This window comes from Carcharodon carcharias, chromosome 18 (genome assembly GCF_017639515.1).
Source record: "Carcharodon carcharias isolate sCarCar2 chromosome 18, sCarCar2.pri, whole genome shotgun sequence".
NCBI classification, from domain to species: domain Eukaryota; kingdom Metazoa; phylum Chordata; class Chondrichthyes; order Lamniformes; family Lamnidae; genus Carcharodon; species Carcharodon carcharias.
Window position 1 is genome coordinate 27465779 of NC_054484.1, and position 18775 is coordinate 27484553.

The 18775-nt window shown below is 44.0% G+C and overlaps 1 protein-coding gene across 1 annotated transcript; it reads left to right on the top strand.

Moving 5' to 3' along the window:
- The first annotated feature begins 1258 nt into the window (after positions 1 to 1258).
- Positions 1259 to 17960, top strand: LOC121290698 (chloride intracellular channel protein 4). Its single transcript, XM_041211512.1, has 6 exons — positions 1259 to 1519; positions 3992 to 4101; positions 11411 to 11536; positions 12870 to 12976; positions 15229 to 15410; positions 17645 to 17960. The coding sequence occupies exons 1-6, from the start codon at positions 1457 to 1459 to the stop codon at positions 17804 to 17806; spliced, it is 750 nt and encodes a 249-aa protein (XP_041067446.1). The 5' UTR covers positions 1259 to 1456; the 3' UTR covers positions 17807 to 17960.
- The last annotated feature ends 815 nt before the right edge of the window (positions 17961 to 18775 follow it).

Here is an 18775-nt window from a genome sequence, read left to right on the forward strand (position 1 = left end):
CTGAGTTTTTCCAGCGTTTTCCTTTTTTATCTCTCATGATGCTCAATGCACTACACCCCCATCACTTACCCAGCAGTACTCCCTGGTAGTCAGGACATGCCTTATATCCAGATACTTGCCCTCACCCTCAGCTCCCCACACTACCAGGCTCACACCCACCTCTCAATGCCTCCACATATCTCCAGCTATTCAGTTGTGGCAGGCACATCATCCAAACACATTGCTACACAATCACTAACATTCTGCCTTCTCTCGCAAAATAAGGTGGCACGCAACAGAAGGAAGCAGAGCAGAACTGGCGGGAGACAAGGATTCCTGCATCTTGTGAGTCTTATGAAGGAAATAGCTTTCAGCATTATGGTTCCGGCTGTGATGCCTGGAGTCACATCAACCGGTTGGCTGTATGCCATCAGAATAGTGTTGTTTCAAAGTCTTCTAGCGTGCAGAGAGAACACCCCTGCATTCATCCTTCCCCTCATAGAACCCTCTGCAGGCCACCTGGGAAGTGTCTGATGGCACACTGCACTCCAGAGGAATGGCGGCACTATGGGAAGGAATTTTGTGCCTGATGCATTTGTTTTAACCATTGGCAATATTGTTGGAGCTGGAAGGAGGAACAGAGTTACGGAGCATGACAGCATAAAGGCCATAATATAAATTCTAACCAAGCTGTAAGCTTGAGTTCCAATTTCTGAGGCATATTGAATTTTTTTTTTGCTCTCCAGAATATATCTTTATATGTGGACCGAGCAGCCGTGCTTTCTTTATGGACTATCACCTTATATCTATTGGCACTAGCGCACACTTGGACATATCAGCAGCGCTTTGAATTTCGGAGGAATTTGCAGTATCCTGCATGCATGACATGGTACTTGTCTTATTTTCTATACCCTACGTTATGTGTCAACAAAAGGAGACGGACTTGTGTACGTCAGTATTAAAAGTGTCTTTCGGTGTGTCACCATAGTTTTGCATGCATCTGGCTTTGGAATATTGGACTTACTCACAATGTTAAATAACAACTTACATTGTTAATAGACCGCACCCTTCTGCAGTGAGTTTATATAAAGTATTTAAACCCCTGCTGAGCATTATGAAACTTGTAGATGTAGAACAGTTGTGAATTAAACCGTGTCAAGACCAAAAACTTGTTATTGATGTCACCCTCCCACTTTTGCTTTCAGCTTTAAGTTTGAACTTACACCTACTCACAGCAGCTTGGCATTTATTGGCAGTTTTTCCTCCATGTTACACCCAGTAAATGCTGCCAATGCTTTCAGCAAGTGTCTGCCTCAAAAGCATGAAATCGCACAGCAAGTTCCATATTCTTCTGGGGGTCCGTGTGGGGAAGTTGAAAGAAGTTTGAGTAATGGTGCTCAGTATTTTGAGCTAAAGGGGCTGAGCTGTATTATTTTGCTGTACTCTTTGAGGAGCCTGACCTTTACTTGCCAGTATTATGGCTGCAACTATCTCAACACAAAGTGAATGCATGTATCCAGAGATTGAATTGTTCGTCAAGGTAAGGTTTTATTCATAAAAACAGACTAAAATTGTGATTTCTATACATTTCAATATCTTAAACATCCTTGGCGACATCATTTTGGGTGAATTATATGTTGAACTCTATTTAATTGTGAACAGTGTTTGTCTTTCAGTGCACGCCACACTAGTTACCCTGCTCTTTGCTTTCAAATGAAATAGTTGCTTATGGAAATATTCCTCAAAGCTAAATAACTTTCTGGAAAGGAAAAGGGTTGCTTAGTAGTTGGGCAAAAATTTAATATTAAAATACTGAAGTATTGGCTCTGGGCTGTTTACGTGTAGAAAATCTGTTCAATATCTAACCATGATTCCTTTTTGAGTTGCAGTTATGTTAACCCTTTGTTGTAATTTGATTTTTCTTCTGAGATGAAACACTGGCTGTTTGAGTTTCAATTAGTTCTAAAGCACTGCGAGTCCACATAGTGAAATTCCTGCATTTTGATGCTACTCACTGACAATAGTCCTTGCATTTTGAAAGAGCCCTACAGTTATGTAAGATTTATTAGAGCAGTCTACTCCCACTAGTAAGACTCTGGATGACGTTACTATAGAAGTCATGGCTCAGTTTCTAGCAATCTTGCCTCTGAGTCACAATTTCACACCCAACTTCAGGATTTGAGCACAAAATCAAGACAAGCTTCAGTGTGGTACTAAGGGGGTGCTGCACTGTTGAAGGTGCCGTCTTTTGGATGAGACATTAAAATAAGGTTTCGTCTGCCATCTCAGGTGGAATTAAAAGATCCCTTGACACTATTTTGTCCTGGTTCAATGTTTATTTCTTAAACGACATCACAAAAAATAGATAACTTGGCCACTACCACATTGCTATTTGTGGGAGTTTTGCTGTGTGCAAATTAGCTGCATTTCCAAGGCTACACTTCAAAAAGTACTTCATCGGCTGATAAAGTGCTTTGAGATGTTTGATGGTCATGGAAGTTGCTATATAAACCCACGTCTTTCCTTAAGGTTCACCAATAAATTACACTTGTTTGCTAGTGATACATTAGTTGAAAAAAACCTTGTCTCCCTTAGCTATTCAGTTCACTGCTTAGCCAAATTCTTTTAAAACTTTTTATCAGTCTACATTACACAAAATTTATTCAATTGCTTGGAAATGCTCTTGTAGAGTGGCTTTAGTGCTGCTTTATGGGACTGTAATCATGCAATACATGGCACCGGCCTACATAAGGAGATATCGGGCCCAGTGACCAAGCTTGGTCAAACAGGTAGGTTTTAAAGAGCATTTTTTTTTCTTTATTCTTTCATGGGATGTGGGTGTCACTGGCAAAGCCAACATTTGTTGCCCTTCCCTAATTGCCCTTGAATTGAGAGGCTTGCTCAGCCATTTTAGAGAATAGTTATGAGTCACCACATTGCTGCGAGTATTGAGTCACATGTAGGCCAGATCAAGGTAAGGATGGCAGATTTCCTTCCCTAAAGGTCATTAGTAAACCAGATGGGTTTTTACGACAATTGACAATGGCGGTGGGGGGGGGGTTTCATGGTCACCATTACTGAGACGCTTTTTAATTCCAGATTTTTAAATTGAATTTAAATTCAATGAACCTTCAATGAGGTAAGAGAGGTAGAGACACAGAGAGATTTCGGAGGGAATTCTAGAGCTTAGGGCTGAGGCAGTTGAAGGCACATTCAACAATGGTGGGGTGAGGAAATTGGGAATGCAAAGAGGCAAATATTGGAGGCACACAGTGATCTTAGAGTGTTCTGGGGCCACAGGAGGCTATAGAAATCAAGAGGGGCAAGACAGCGGAGGGATTTGAATACATGGATAGAAATTTGAATGTAGGCCAACAAGACCAGGAGTGGTAGGTGAACAGGACTTGGTGGCTCAAGTTAAGATATAGGAGGCAGAGCTTTGACTTGCATTTATATAGTGATTTCTACTACCTCAAAATGTCCCAATGTGCTTTACAGCTGACGAAATGCTTTTGAAATGTAGTCACTGTTTTAATGTAGGGAAACGTGGCAGCTAGTTTGCTCACAGCAGGATCCCACAAGCAGCAATGAGATAACGAGAAGACAATATGTTGTGGTGATGTTGGTTGAAGGATAACGGTTGGCTAGGACATGAGCTGAAGTTTACAGAGGGTGAAAGGCGGAGACCGGCCAGGAGTCAAGGCTAATTTGAGACCGACCACGACTCATTTGAGAAGTGACCATTTTTTCTTCCATAATGTTTCTCTAATTCTGCTGCAGAATATTCAACCATTAAGACTTCATAGAAAGTTATCTTTACAATGGTGCATGAGTCCATTTTGGAAGAGATGTGTCCTGCCCAGAAAGGTTCTGGGTAATAAGAAATCTCAACCACTGTTTATGGCTTTCTGTAAGATCTTGAATATGTTGTGGTCATCATCCAACTAACAACTGTTCAGAAAAAGGCAAGGTGATGGCCGTTAATGACCTTTATTTATATTGTGTTGTACAGGCTGGTGGTGACGGGGAAAGCATTGGAAACTGCCCATTTTCCCAGCGGCTGTTTATGATCCTTTGGCTAAAAGGCGTGATATTTAATGTCACAACAGTTGATCTAAAGAGGTAAACATTTTACAACCTGAGACTGATTGGCCTTATTTGCTAATGGTTGGGTATTAAATGCTAACAGATGGATCAGTTTAAAGTCCGAATTTGTTCTTGTGGAGATGTATTCAATTTCACCACCTCACAAATGGTACAGCTAAAATTGTGAGGCTGAGGTAATCTCTGCTTAAAGACACCTTTTCACGATGGGAATGCAGCTGACCATATGGTCTTGCAGCATCAGGTGTACTCCATAGAGTAAATGAGCCCAAGTTCAAGGAACGTTGGTATGTGGTAAGTGTAACAAGATTGGGAAGCAATGAGGTGATTATTTCAAAGATTTCCACCACTGAGATTCAGTTTGTGTGATGTCTGGGTGTGTGGAAAACCAGTGGATAGAGATTGATTGTTATAGAATTGATAAGTGGGGAAGTTATGCTAAAGTTATATCGAACCCTGGTGAGACCACACTTAGGCCTGGATTTTATCATTGGTGGGCGGGCATGATCAGTGGGCCCGGGACTGGTCGGGAAACAGGCCCCCGCCCACGATTGGCTCACGACGGAGATTTCGCACTGGCCAGCCAATTAAGGCCCGCCCAGCATGAAATGCAGCTTTCCAATGGTTGGGAAGGGCTGAGCGAGGGTGGGGGCCAATCAGACGCCGGGCCCATTGGTGACCTCGCGGGCGGCTTAAAACAGCACCGGAAGCTCCTTGAAGGCTGCCAGGGAAGAACATTTCTTGAGACTTCTGCAGAAGCTATGTCCTCAGCAACGGTTGGAGACAGCAGGCAGGAGGGCAGGGCAGGCCCGGTGGCCACTGGCAGGCCCTCCCCCACTCCCAGGTTTTCGGACAAGTGTCTCGCGGTGCTGCTGGAGGAGGTGCCTGCCAGGAGGGTCACCCTCATCCCCAGAGATGGCAGCAGGAGGCCACCACTCCAGACCAAAAAACCTTGCGAGGAGGTGGCAGCCAAGGTCAGCAGCCATGATGTTGTGTGGTGCACATGGGTGTAGTGTCGCCAAAGATTCAATGACGTGCTGCGCTCAGGAAGGGAGAGTACCGCGTTGGTATGGATCAGTGTGGAGAAGTGTTAAGGGCTGGCTGCTCCCCCCATGGAGCTCAGGGATGTTAGAGTCTGAGTGCCAACTGTCAATGTTGCCAGAGCTGGCTAAGAGGGTGAGCCCTGGATGCTTGGACTGAGTGCCTTGTGGCTCGGATGTGCCCTGCAAGGTGTTCCTCAGCTGGGGTTGGCCAGGCTGCAATGGTGCTGCAGGTAGAGAGGGGACTAATCAATGCTCCTCTGTCCTTTCAGGAGAAGACAACCCATAACAACATTGAGAGGTCACAAACAGGCAGAGGCCTCCAAAACCTGACGAGATTTGAGCAGGACGCCACGCACCTCGGTCAGCCGGTCGCAGAGAGGCTGGGGTGTCGGATGAAGGTAAGAGCGCAGTGTGCAGAGATGAAAGTTTTGACATGAGCCTCAGAATTGGAGGCCCCATTGCTCATTGACAGACGAGTGCACCATGACGCAGATCTCCATTGTGTCACCAGGGTGCCTGGCATGCACAGTGACACTGTGATGACTTAAACTAATGACATGTTGTTCTCCCTTAGGTTCACCAGCAGGCACCCAATCGCAGGACCCCGGAGAGCCACTCCTGACACCAGAAGCCCGCCAGGCTCCAGATGCACCTGCATCATACCTGCTCTCTGAACCAGGCACCAGAGCAGATACAGCACCTCGGTGGGAGTTACATCTTCGGCTAGAAAGGTGCACAGCAGTGAAGGCACATCACACTTGCTTGAGGTGCAAGTGGAGGCAGCGAGTGCCCAGGGCACTGGCAGTCAGAGGACTTCTGGAGACCAGGACGATGCGGAGTCAAAGGCAGATGATGAGCCTCTGGAGTCGTCCATTGGGCGGCAGATGCTGGATGTGCGGGAGGATCTGGCGTAGATCCGTGAGGGTGCGTGCCATGGTCCCTGTTGTGGAGGAGTCCATGCAGAGCATAAGCACTGTGTTGACCCTCATGACTGAGCACACTGCCTCCTCCATTGAGAGAGTGGCCATGGAACAGAATGAGGGGTTCCTGGGGTTGCACTCGGACCTGCAAATCCTCACACAGGCAATAGCCTCAGGTGGTCAGTGACAGCGTGGGAGATGGATGAGGCACCCAGTATCCCAGCAGGGTGCCCATCCATCAATGGCAAGCAGGGCGGTGCAGAGCAACCTCACATAGGCACACAAGCTGCTTGTTGTCTCTGCGGGTTCCTCTCTGGGCACTCTGGATGATGACAGCAGCTCCTCTGCCCCTCTGCCAGTGACCACGAGGCTGCAGTGACTGGGGAGATGACTGGCACTGGCTGCTCCCTCCCAGGCAGGGTCAGCATGGGCTCCACGGGCCAGAGGACGACCGCCAAGGTCATCAAGGCCAACAAGACAGCAGGGTCAGCAGGCTGTCTCAAATGCTGCTGCCAGTGAGGGGCAGCACCAAGAAATAGCACCGGTAAACATAAATTTAAGGCACCGTGAGCACAAGAGGGACTGGCCATGGGTGATCTTCTATTTTGTAATGTTTTGTTTCTATTTACTGGTGTGAAAATGAACACCAGAGATGGTCATGTTAATTTTTTTTTGATTGTGAGAAGTACATAAGTTTTGTTTTTGTCATAATGGCCTGAGTGCGCTTCACCTTTTTCTTTCCTGGTGCAGGGTACACCAGTATGTAATGCTGGACATGAACTTTATTACACAGGCACTGAGCGGACTTTGGGTTCAAATGAAAGGGCCATTTCAGACATCCAGAACGGAGGCAGCATCCCTGACATGAGGTGGAAGCAGGTCTTTGGCAGCCTAGCTGAAGGAATGTTGGGTCAAGGTGTCCCTGATGTCCCTGCCTCCCTGAAGAATTCAGCGGTCTGCCTCCATGCCCTCAGTGTTTTCTTCACTGTGCTCCTCTTCTGACTCACTACTGGATTTATCCTCTGTGGCCTGTGGAGCTGCAACAAGATCCCATTCCTCCATTGGGTCCCCCTTTGCCAGTGTCAGATTGTGGAGAGCGAAACATGCAACCACTATCAGTGACACACGCTCTGGGGGGCATTGTAGTGCACCCCTTGAATGGTCCAGACATTGGAAGCGCATCTCCAGAAGACCTAAGGTCCTCTCTATCACTACCCTTGTGGAGGCATGACTCACATAATAACGCTGCTCAGCCTCTCTTCTTGGGTGGCAGAGAGACATCATGGGCCACCTTTTCAACGGATAGCCCTTGTCACCCAGCAGCCATCCATCCAGTTGGGCTGGAGCACTGAATAGCCTTGGCAGCTGGGAGTGTCTCAGGATATAAGCGTCATGGGAGCTGCAAAGGTGCACAGTCTTGCAGAACCTGCGACCAGTGGTTACAAACTACCTGGTCGTTCATCGAGTGGAAGCCCTTCCTGTTGACGAAGGCACCCGGCTGACCCGCTGGTGCCTTGATGGCCACATGTGTGCAGCCGATTGCACCCTGGATGCAGGGAAGCCCAGCAATCACTGCAAACCCTCTGGCTCGCTCAGCCTGGCTGGCCTTGCCAGTGTGAAAATGAATAAATGTCATTATCCGCCTGAACAGAGCTCCTCTCAACAGCTTGACGCAACTGTGGACAGCTGATTGGGACATTCCACAAAGACCCCCCACTGACCCCGGAAAGAGATGGAGGCATAGCAGTTGAGGGCCACTGTGACCTTCAGAGCCACTGGTGGGGTATCCAGCCACAAAGTTGGAGGTGATCTCAGACCTAATCATCTGACAGATGGAGGTCACAGCCTCCTTTGGCATTGCAGCTCGGACATACTGAGGTAGCTGCATCGCTGCCCGTAAACCCTGGCAGCAGGATAGTGGCATCTTCTGGGCCCCTTCCACTTTGGACTACCTGCTGGCCCTGTGCCCCTTGTGCCTGCGCCTCTCCTCCCACAGGATACTCCCCTAGAAGCTGCATTGGGTCACCTGACCTCCTCTCCCTTCTGCCCCTCTCTTCCTCCACAGAGGAGGTGCCTCCAGCAGAGACCACAATCCCCAATACTGGGCTTTCAGAAGGCTGTCTGATGCTTGAAAGGGTCCACATGGTCAAAGTCCTCTGGGTGCCTTGGAGACACCAATGAGTCCTGAAATGAAGCCTGGACATGCTAAGAATGAAGCTCAGAACAGAGATGAAGCTGTCAAGTTCAAATAAGCAACCAGCAGCAAATTATTTCCTATACTCCTCACTACTCACCCTTGCATTGCTGCTGACCCTTTTTATCCTGCCCTTGGATGAGGTTTTGCAAAATGTGGGCTACTCGCCTGCCCATTTTGCCCATGTGATGAGCGCAAAATCACATGGGCAATGTAAAATATGGATTTAAGTGGATTTGTAATGGCTTTAAGTGGCCTTTTAATTGATGGCAGGCATGGCTCCGATATCTTCTCACCTGAATCTACCATCTTATGCTCTATTCCCTTTTCCCTCAAATATTTGTCTGGTTTCCCCTTCAATGCATCTACACTATTTGCCTGTGGTAAGAAGTTTCACATTCTCACCAGTCACTGGGTGAAGAAGTTTTTTTTGAATTCCCTATTGGATTTCCTGGTGACTATCTTATATTGATGGCCTTATGTTATGCTTTTCTCCACAAGAAATAGTTACGTGACCCCCGAGCCCTTAAGTACTGTAAACTGCAGGGCTAAGGGCCAGGTGCAGGAAGGTGGGATTAGAAAGGGCACCTGGGTGTCCTCCGGCTAGCATGCACAAGATAGGCCAAATGGCCTCCTTCTGTGCTGTAACTTTTCTATGGTTCTATGGTTCTAAGAGGAACTTATCTCTTTCTATCCACTCTATCAAAACGTTTCATAATCTTAAATATCTCTATTAGGTCTCCCTTCAGCTTTCTTTTTTCAAGAGTAAAGAGGCCCAGCTTGTCAATCCTTACCTGATATTTCTGGCATCATCCTTGTAAATTGATGTGCCCGCCATCAATTAAGAGGCCACTTAAGGCCATTAAAAATCCACTCGATCCATAATTTACATTGCCCGTGTGATTTTGCAAGACCTAACGATGGCACATGGGATGATGTCGGGATGCTCGCCCAACGTCTTCTCACGCTATTGTACGCCCGATCAGGTTGGGCATGAGCCCACCCACGAGGAGCAAAATTCTGCCCTTAGAGTACTGATTGCAGCCCTGGTCACCATATTATAGAAAGGATTTAGAGGCAGTGGAGAGCGTGCAGAGAATATTTACAAGGATGATACCAGAAATGTGTGGGTGTACATATCTGGAAAGGATTGACAAGCTGGGCCTCTTTTCTCTTGAAAAAAGAAAGCCGAAGGGAGACCTAATAGAGATATTTAAGATTATGAAAGGTTTTGATAGAGTGGATAGAACGGGATGGCTTCCTCTTAGAACCATAGAACCATAGAAAAGTTACAGCACAGAAGGAGGCCATTTGGCCTATCTTGTCCATGCTAGCCGGAGGACACCCAGGTGCCCTTTCTAATCCCACCTTCCTGCACCCAGCCCTTAGCCCTGCAGTTTACAGTACTTAAGGGCTCGGGGGTCATGTAACTATTTCTTGTGGAGAAGGGCATAACATAAGGCCATCAATATAAGATAGTCACCAGGAAATCCAATAGGGAATTCAAAAAAAACTTCTTCACCCAAAGACTGGTGAGAATGTGAAACTTCTTCACACAGGGAGTCGTTGAAAATAGTGTAGATGCTTTGAAGGGGAAACCAGACATTTGAAGAAAAAGGGATTAGAGCATAAGATAGTAGATTCAGATGAGAAGATAGGGGAGGAGGCTTGAGTAGAGCATAAGCACGAGCATGGACTGGTTGGGCTGAATGGCCTGATTCTGTGGCGTATATCCAATGTAATCCTATGTAATCCTACTTAATATTAAGTCGGCAGCCCCATTGTCAGTGTATCATGTGATTACCAGGATAGCAAAAGACTAACAAAATGGACCATGGTCTCTTTATTGTTTAACAATTCCTGTGTTTGTAGTTGATACCATTGTATTTCCATGAATTGATAGACTTGTGATTCTGCCTTTTGGTATGAGATTGATCTCTGTACCCAGAGTCAGTCCTATGGTATGCTGTCCATTGTGTCTCTAGATTAAAATGGAACCCAAAAGCGACCGTCTTCCAACACCTGAATGTAAAAACAGAGGAACAGCACACAATGGCACAATTCATAGTGCAAAATAATGCAGTAAGATGCAGAACTAACTCCCCAGATGATGATACTTGTATTGTCCAATGATGGAATGCAACCTCGTAGACCAGAGAGGTCCCAGGTTCGACCTTGCTCTGTACTTTTAGTTGGTTTCAATTGCGGGGAGAGGGAGTGTGATGGCGTTACAATTTCCCTTATTGTTTTCAGACAACCGCAGTTGCATTTTACTGGTTGTTTGCAAAATCGTTTACAGGAAATGTCTTACCTCCTCTTGTGTACAGAATGTTTTTCACTCGTTGCATTGTCCCTGCAGAAGCTTGAATAGTTTAAGTGCAGGCAAACCAGGCTTGTCAAGTCTCAGTCATTCCCGTTTTAAAATATAACCTCCGCCAATGTACAGTCTACATGAGGTTCTTTCAGTACCTTGAATTCTTGGATCATTTGAATTTATTTTTTGTGTAGGGATGGGTTTGAGTTCGGGCAAGACTGTACCTTATTCTGCAGAAAGAAACACGGTGTGTTTAGAGAAATTCAGTTTGCCTTACCTTTTTGATCTTGACTGTCACTCCTAACAGTTTCTGTTGCAATGTAGAGCTTAAAGGCACTTGTCCTAAAAGCATGAATTACCTAAGTGGAATTAAGTTGTTGCTGGCATGCTTTTGCAGTACCTCATTACATTTTAGCCTGCTTACAAAGGATAATAGTGACATCTAGTGACAGTAATTGAGTTTTTAAAAAAATGAAATTATTTTGTGACTGGAGTTTCATTCGCTGTGCACTTGTCCTACAATCTGTTCCTCTCCCCTGAACTTCCCACTCATTCAACCCTGTCCTCTTGTGCCCCCTCCCCAAAACTCACCACTTTGACCAAGTTTCTGGTCACCTGTCTTAAATACTCCTCCTTTCACTTTTCATTATGCCTCTGTGAAGGACTGTGGGTTATTTTTCTATGTAAAAGGTGCGTTGTGTTTTGCAAGTTGCCATTAAGCTTGGAAGTTCTTTTTGTCAAATATCATTGACCATAATGACATCAGATCTAGCAGTAATTATTTGATATTGTTTGTAAGTATCAGGGTATAAAGCTACTTTGTCTGTGAAATCTTGCATCTACTGTGTCCCTACAGGAAGCCTGCTGACCTGCAAAATCTGGCCCCTGGTACCAATCCTCCATTTTTGACCTTCAATGGAGAAGTCAAAACAGATGTTAACAAGATAGAAGAGTTTCTAGAAGATAAATTGGTGCCACCAAGGTCTGTCTCTGAATGTTGTGCCTGAAATCAATAAAAGTGGTAGAATACTTAACAATATACAACTGAGTAATTCAAGAAAGGTCCCTCAGCCCAATTTGGTGGAGCATATTTATAGATTAACAAAACCAAAGTCCTCATTAAGAAAAAGATAAGGAGACAGCATCTTGCAAGACCTTTTCCTCCACCCTTCAACTCAAAACGCTATACTCCTCAATTTGCTGGAAGTGCGAGATCTGATATCGAAACAATGAAAGCAACGAGGACTACCAATCTGTCTCCCCAGCCAATGAGATTTAAGGATTGAGAAATAGAACAATGGAGAATGATGATGAATTAGAGTCAATTCTGATACAGAAAGCGAAATAAAGCAAGAAGAAGAAAGATCGTGTAAAAGAGAGAAATAAATAGAAAGGAAAGTAAGAGAAGAATTTAAAAATGTAAATTTGGAATTTTTAAAATCACAGAGAAGCATTTATTACATACAGGGATAAAAGAAAAAAGACTTGCATTTATATGGTATCTTTACGACCATTGGACATTCCAAAGCACTTCACAGCCAATGAAGCACTTTTGAAGTGTTGGCACTGTTGTAATGTAGGAAATGTGACAACCAATTTGCGCACAGCAAATTCCCACAAACTGCAAAATGATAATGACCAGCTAAGTCTCAACAGTTTAGATTATACCCCTTCTGGGTCAGAGAGATTCATTGACGTTGCATTAATAATGATCAATTTGTTGAAAAGGTATGTGTGCTGTTAAATATGCACTCTAATTTTCCACAGCAAGTTTCATTGTTTTGCAAGTCCAACCAGCTCTTTAAAATAAAGGAGCGGTTAAGGACAAGATACTGCTTCTGCAAAGCAACCAGCAGAGCGGAGTAAATCATGGACATTCGCAACTCATGGTCTATCTCTTTATCCCCTTGAACTTGCTGGCCGAGTTGTGCATTAATAACATGGTGCATCGTAAACCCAGCATTATTTTTCCAGCAAGATTCAGTCCAATAAAATCCAAGCAGCTCCTCACTGCAGTACTGATCCACACATAGCGTCAAATTTCCAGCGTCAGTCTCTAGTTAGTCACACTTGCATTAGAGATGCGACCTTTGACTTCAGAGTCCTCCAGTTAAGAGGAATTGGCAACATTCTGGTTCCTAGTTGCTGTCCAATGACTGCTCTGCTGGAAGCTTATATGATGACAATGAGTGAGTGGTTATGGATCTTGCGTCAAGTATGCCAATATGGTGCAGTGCCCTACCAGTAAGTAAAAAAAGTATTGCCCAAAGGTATTTGTTCTGAAGAACGTGTAATGACAACAGTGTGCTTTCCAGGTATCCAAAGCTTTCTGCCATACATCCCGAATCGAATTCAGCAGGAAATGATGTATTTGCCAAGTTCTCAGCATACATTAAGAATGTCAGGAAAGATGCAAATGAAAGTAAGTAAGATGACTACAGCCGTGGGAAATAATAAAACAAAGTATTGGAGATACACAGCCTGTGAGTCAGTACTTGTAAAGAGAAAAAAAATCAGGGGATGATGATTTGGCTGTGTGCTCCTTGGTGAGCTATTTTGCTTTTCATTTGACTACAACTGCTCACATACAGCCATTATTTCTTAAATGGAAACAGAAAGTGCTGGAAAAGCTCAGCAGGTCTGGCGCCATCTGTGGAGAGAGAAACAGAGTTAACGTTTCAAGTCCTGCCTCTTTGGAACATTATTTCTCCAATTGATAAAGAAAACTGGTGAAGAGGATTGACCATATATATGTTCCTTGTGTTTAGGGTGAAAGATATCAGTGCTGGTGAATGGAGCTTTCTCCATATGGTAACCCAAACCCCTCCCACTGGTATTATAGAAACAGGGGTAGACCACTCAACCTCGAGTCTGCTTTGTCATTCAATCATGGTTGATCTTACCACAACCCCACTTACCTGCTTTAATTCCTTACCCTTTGACAGCCTTCCCTAACAAACAGCTTTCAATCTCTGTCTTGAAAGCCCCAATTAGCCTAGTATCCACAGCCTTTTCAGGGAGACACTTACTTCCAGGTCGGATGTGGCTTAGCGTAGATGTAGAAGAAAGCAGCCTGTGCTCCACCCCAACAATGTATCTTAATGTCAACCTTAGCAAAGCACAGCTACTGCATCTATTTTATATTTTTCAGACCAGTGATCCTCCCTGATATTTTATTATAGTAGGAAAAGTGTGCAAATGGTGGTAACCACAAAGAAAAGGTGGGTAAAAGAATATCTGAATTTTCAATTTCCCTTGCTTATGTCTGTCTCATTGATGTTATGCGTTAATTACATTGTTAGTGTTTGTTGATGTCAATTACATTGTTCAGATTAAGAGAAACAGGTGATGGGTATTAATTGTCTTTGAGAAGATATAAATAGGGGATAGCTGAGGCACTGGGTGGAATGGAAAGAGACCGGTGAGACTGAACAAGTCAATAAACTCTTTTGATAAAGAAAAGCTCTGTGTCTTGGTTTCAGCTTCACCAATTGGCTTGGATCCTATTTACAATATAATCTAGCATTTGGCAATGTACCTTCCACCTGGAGGTGCACAGCCTGTTGTATGTCACTTGATGACGAACAACATTGATGAGTGATATTGCTTTTACCCCAATTATACAGAGTAACACAGTATATGGCATCAGAGTGTCTCAGGGTTGAGATAATTATTGATAAGCTTTCCTCTAATATTATATGATATTGGAGTTTCGTTGAAGTTTAGAAGAATGAGAGGCGACTTTATCGAAACATATAAGCTTTTTAGGAGGCTTGACAGGGTAGGTGCTGAGGTTTCCTTTGTGGAAGAGTCTAGGACCAGAGAGCATAACCTCAGCGAAAGGGGTCACCCATTTAAAACAGACATGAGGAGGAATTTCTTCTCCAGAGAGTAGTGAATCTGTGGAGTTCTTTACTGCAGAGGGCTGCAGAAGCTGGGTCGTTAAGTATATTCAAGGCTGAGATAGACAGAATTTTAATCAGTAAGGGAATCAAGGAGTATAGGGAAAAGGCAGGAAAATGGAGTTAAGGATTATCAGATCAGCCATGATCTCATTGGATGATGGAGCAGGCCCAATGGCCTACTTCTGCTCCTTTATATTGGGGTCTTATGGTCTTATATCTCTACCCTTCATTATGTTCTTGGGAAACTTAGTTGACTGTTCTACATGAAATTTGTTTGTTTCTGTTTGACTCCACCAAATGGCTTCAGGGCATATTGGAGGTCTGCCATTAAGTGGCTAAAGGTGTATGACCATACTGTACAACATTTCTGTATGTTGTAGAAATGTATTCCTAGCCCAAGGAATGCAATGGCATTTACTGTTCTGCTGACCTCCGAGTAGAATCTTCCTTGATCGCATAAAACAGATAGATCTCAGGTCAGTGGAGTTTTTAGCCCGTGTTTGGGGTAGGACTTTATTGGCTGGCATAGGAGAATTATTGTGAAGAGGAGAAGGGGGGGAAGGGGGGAAACTAAGCAAGAAGAACCAGAAGGGAAGGAAATATAGTGCAAGAATGAAGGTGGGTCAGATTACTTCAGAGAAAAGTAATGAAGAAAGGTGCAGAAGATCTGTACAGAGCCAGGTGTTTTAGGTTTCTCACTTGGTGCTATTTCTTTCCTTGTTTCTCTTTATTTCTGATGCCTACAATCACTTTTCCCTCATTTATTCAGGTTTGGAAAAGGCCTTATTGAAAGCTCTGAAGAAATTAGATGATTATTTAAACACACCTTTACCTGAAGAAATTGATGCTAATAGCACAGAGGAAGACATTTGTTCTAACAGAAAATACCTCGATGGAGATTACTTGACCTTGGCAGATTGTAATCTCCTGCCAAAGCTTCACATTATCAAGGTTTGTTTTGATTTCTGTTAACACTGGATGAAGGTTGAGTGCATATTTAATTATGATCACGGTAGTGTCCTGTATAAAAGCCCTGTATTTTTTTTGGAAATAAATTGAGCATGAAATTATAGAATAGTACAACACAAAAGGAGACCATTCTATTCACCGAGTCTGTGTCAGCTCTTTCAAAGAGCAGTCTGGCTAGGGTCTGGTTCGTCCCACTCTCCTGCTCTTTCTCTATTTCCCTGTGGGGAGTCCAGAACAAGGGGGCATAACTATAAAATTAGATCATGGCATTGCCTTTTCCCAGTTTCTCCATCTCCATCATATCTGTTCTGGTGATGCAACATTCCACAACGGTGCTTCTGATATGTCTTTTTTCCTCCACGCAGTATTCCTCCCACTCTCAACCGGGTCTGACCCATTTCCCGCATTTCTGCCCTCACCCCTTCCCCTCCCTCCCGGAACCACGATGGGGCTCCCCTTGTCCTCACTTTCCAGCCCACCAGCCTCCGTAGTCAAAGGGTCATTTCGCCATTTCCGCCTTCTCCAGTATGGAACACATCTGCCCCTCCCTCCCCGATCAGCATTCCAAAGAGTTCCCTGTGCAACACTCCTCTATCACCCTTAACACCTCGTTCCCTTCCCACGGCACCTTCCCACACTGGGGAGAAGGTGTAACACCTGCCCTTTTACCTTCTCTCTCCTCACTGTCCAAGGCCCCAAGTGCACCTTCCAGGTGAAACAACAATTCACTTGTACTCCTCTTAATTTAGTATATTGAATTCGCTGCTCACAATATGGTCTCCTCTACATTTGGGAGAACAAAATGCAGATTGGGTGACCACTTTGTGGAACACCTCCACTCAGTCCGCAAGCATAATCCTGAGTTTCTGGTTGCTTACCATTTTAATTCACCACCGTGGTCTCATTCTCACCTTTCTGTTCCTGGCCTGCTGCAGTGTTCCAGTGAAGCTCACCGAAAGCTTAAGCAACAGCATCTCATCTTTCGATTAGGCATCTGACCGCCTTCTGGGCTCGACATTGACTCAACAATTTCAGATCATGAACTCTGTCCTCCATTTTGATTTTTTTTGCCATGTGCTGTTCTGAATCTTCATTTTCATGTTTTGGTTTCGGACAGAGCTGTTTATTATTCTGCCATTCACACTCACTCTGGACAAATGCTTTGTTTCTTTATTACCACTGTTGCCACTCATTTTGCCTTTTGTTCCATAACATCCTTGTCATTTAATCTCTCCTCCCCTCTACCCTATCCCACGACATTGAATCCATCACACGTCGAACTAGGTTTACAAAGTGGGTAGTTGATAAAACTTACTCAGAACTGCTGTGTGTGGGTCGGTGAGATTTGCAGGGTTCTGGTGGTTGTGTCAAGCACACTGGATCAGACTTCCCGACTACAGCCAAGCATTACAAAAAAAGTGTACTACAAGCTGAAAAAGGGGTAGCTATACCCTTTAATTCCAAAAGTAAACATTTTGATTGTGTTGTATGTAAAGCTTATTCTTGCACTGCTGGAAGAAAGCTACAACACCGCTGTGCTAAAGCTGGCGGTGGGGAAAGCAGAAAAGAGAAACACTTTTGGGCTGAAAATTCACAAGCCAAAACCTAGATAACTTTTGCAATTGCGCCATCCTAGATAGACATCTCCCTCCACAGATGTTGCCAGACCAGCTGTGTATTTCCAGCACTTTCTGATTTTACACCCCCCCGAAGCTGTTGAAGCTGGGGGTCAATTGGAAATTTCAAAACTGAGATTGATGGATTTTGTTTTTGCTAATCAAGAGTATTAAGGGTTACAGAGTCAAGGAAGGTAGATTCATTTAAGATACGGATCAGCCATGATCTAATTGAATATTGGTACAGGCTTAAGGGGCTGAATGGCCTGCTCCTGATTCTATTTAAAGCATCAACATACACCAGACAGACCTGCAGACTTTCTGAAATTGTTAAGTGAGGGGGCATTTTGTGCTGCGGGCTCAGATATATTGAGGAACTGCTTTAAAATGTATCTAAGCACATTTCAATTTGGACATTTGCAGCCTGCTGAGAGTTATCCCAACAACTTGGTCTGGAACTGAATTAAAAGGACAAATGTGCTTGATCCAATTCCTCGCACATCATTTACATTTTAACAGCACATTTGTTTGTGTTAAGCTTCTTGCCTGTATATCAAGAATATCAATCAAGTGCATGTTTTGTCTTTTTTCTTCATCTAGCTTGTAGCAATGAAATACCGAAATTTTGAAATCCCAGCGGAAATGACTGGAATTTGGAGATACCTGAACAATGCTTACGAAAGGGAGGAATTTGTAAACACGTGCCCTGCTAATCGTGAGATTCAGATTGCATATTTAGATGTTGCAAAGAGAATGAAATAAATCCATTTAGACAGCTCAGAATGCACATATGATGTCTTGCATGTTAGAGTGAGTGCAGTATTTTGCTAATAATGATCAGTTTCCAAAATGTTTAACAATGTTGCACATTTTTCACTCTTTGTACTTGGAGCATAATTAAAGATGATCATAATGCGATGATATTGGTTTATGTTAATGTATGGGTGATCATTTTATTGAAAAAGCGGAATAGTTAAGAGAGGTGTAATACTGGCAAAAACGCAAACAGGTAATTCACTGCCCTATTCAAAAATGTGTTTGTAAAAACTTAGTAGCCTATATTATAGAGTTGATTTTCCAGGCAACTTTTCTTGGTGAACACACTTAACTTTATTTACAAGACAGCAGCAGCAACAATATGTGGGCATCAAACTCTATAAGTAAAGAACTCTCCTCCTAGAGGTTCCCCACACTGCTAACCCATTGGTTTACACAGATCATGTGATCTTATAACAGGGCTATTCTTAAAGCTACAGTCCTACATTTCTTAAAACTATAATTATTACATTCCTCCTTTAACTTTTCTGTACATTTTGTGTTTACAAGGATATTTATCTCATGTTATTACAGTATTTACACAGGTCATGAAATTACAAGTTGTCTTTCAGGTGGTTTCCTGATCCATGTGGAATGTTGTAGCTCCACGATTTCAGATTCTTTTGCAGGAAACACATTCCCTGGAACCGTGTTAATGTCAGGTACCTCATTAGGCACAGGCAGTTCAGTGTCTTCCCCTCTGACAGAGAGACTGGGCATGTATGCCCTTGGTTGAGCAAGTTCAACAGGAACTTGCAGGTTCAACAATGGTTACAGGTGGAGCATCATTTTGTTGGGGTATCTCCCTTCTTCTTAAATGATCCACGTGCTTACGGGTGACCTGGCCCTCCACTTCCACGTGATATGACAATGGTCCAGTCACAGAGCTTACTTTACCAGGTAACCACTTCAGTC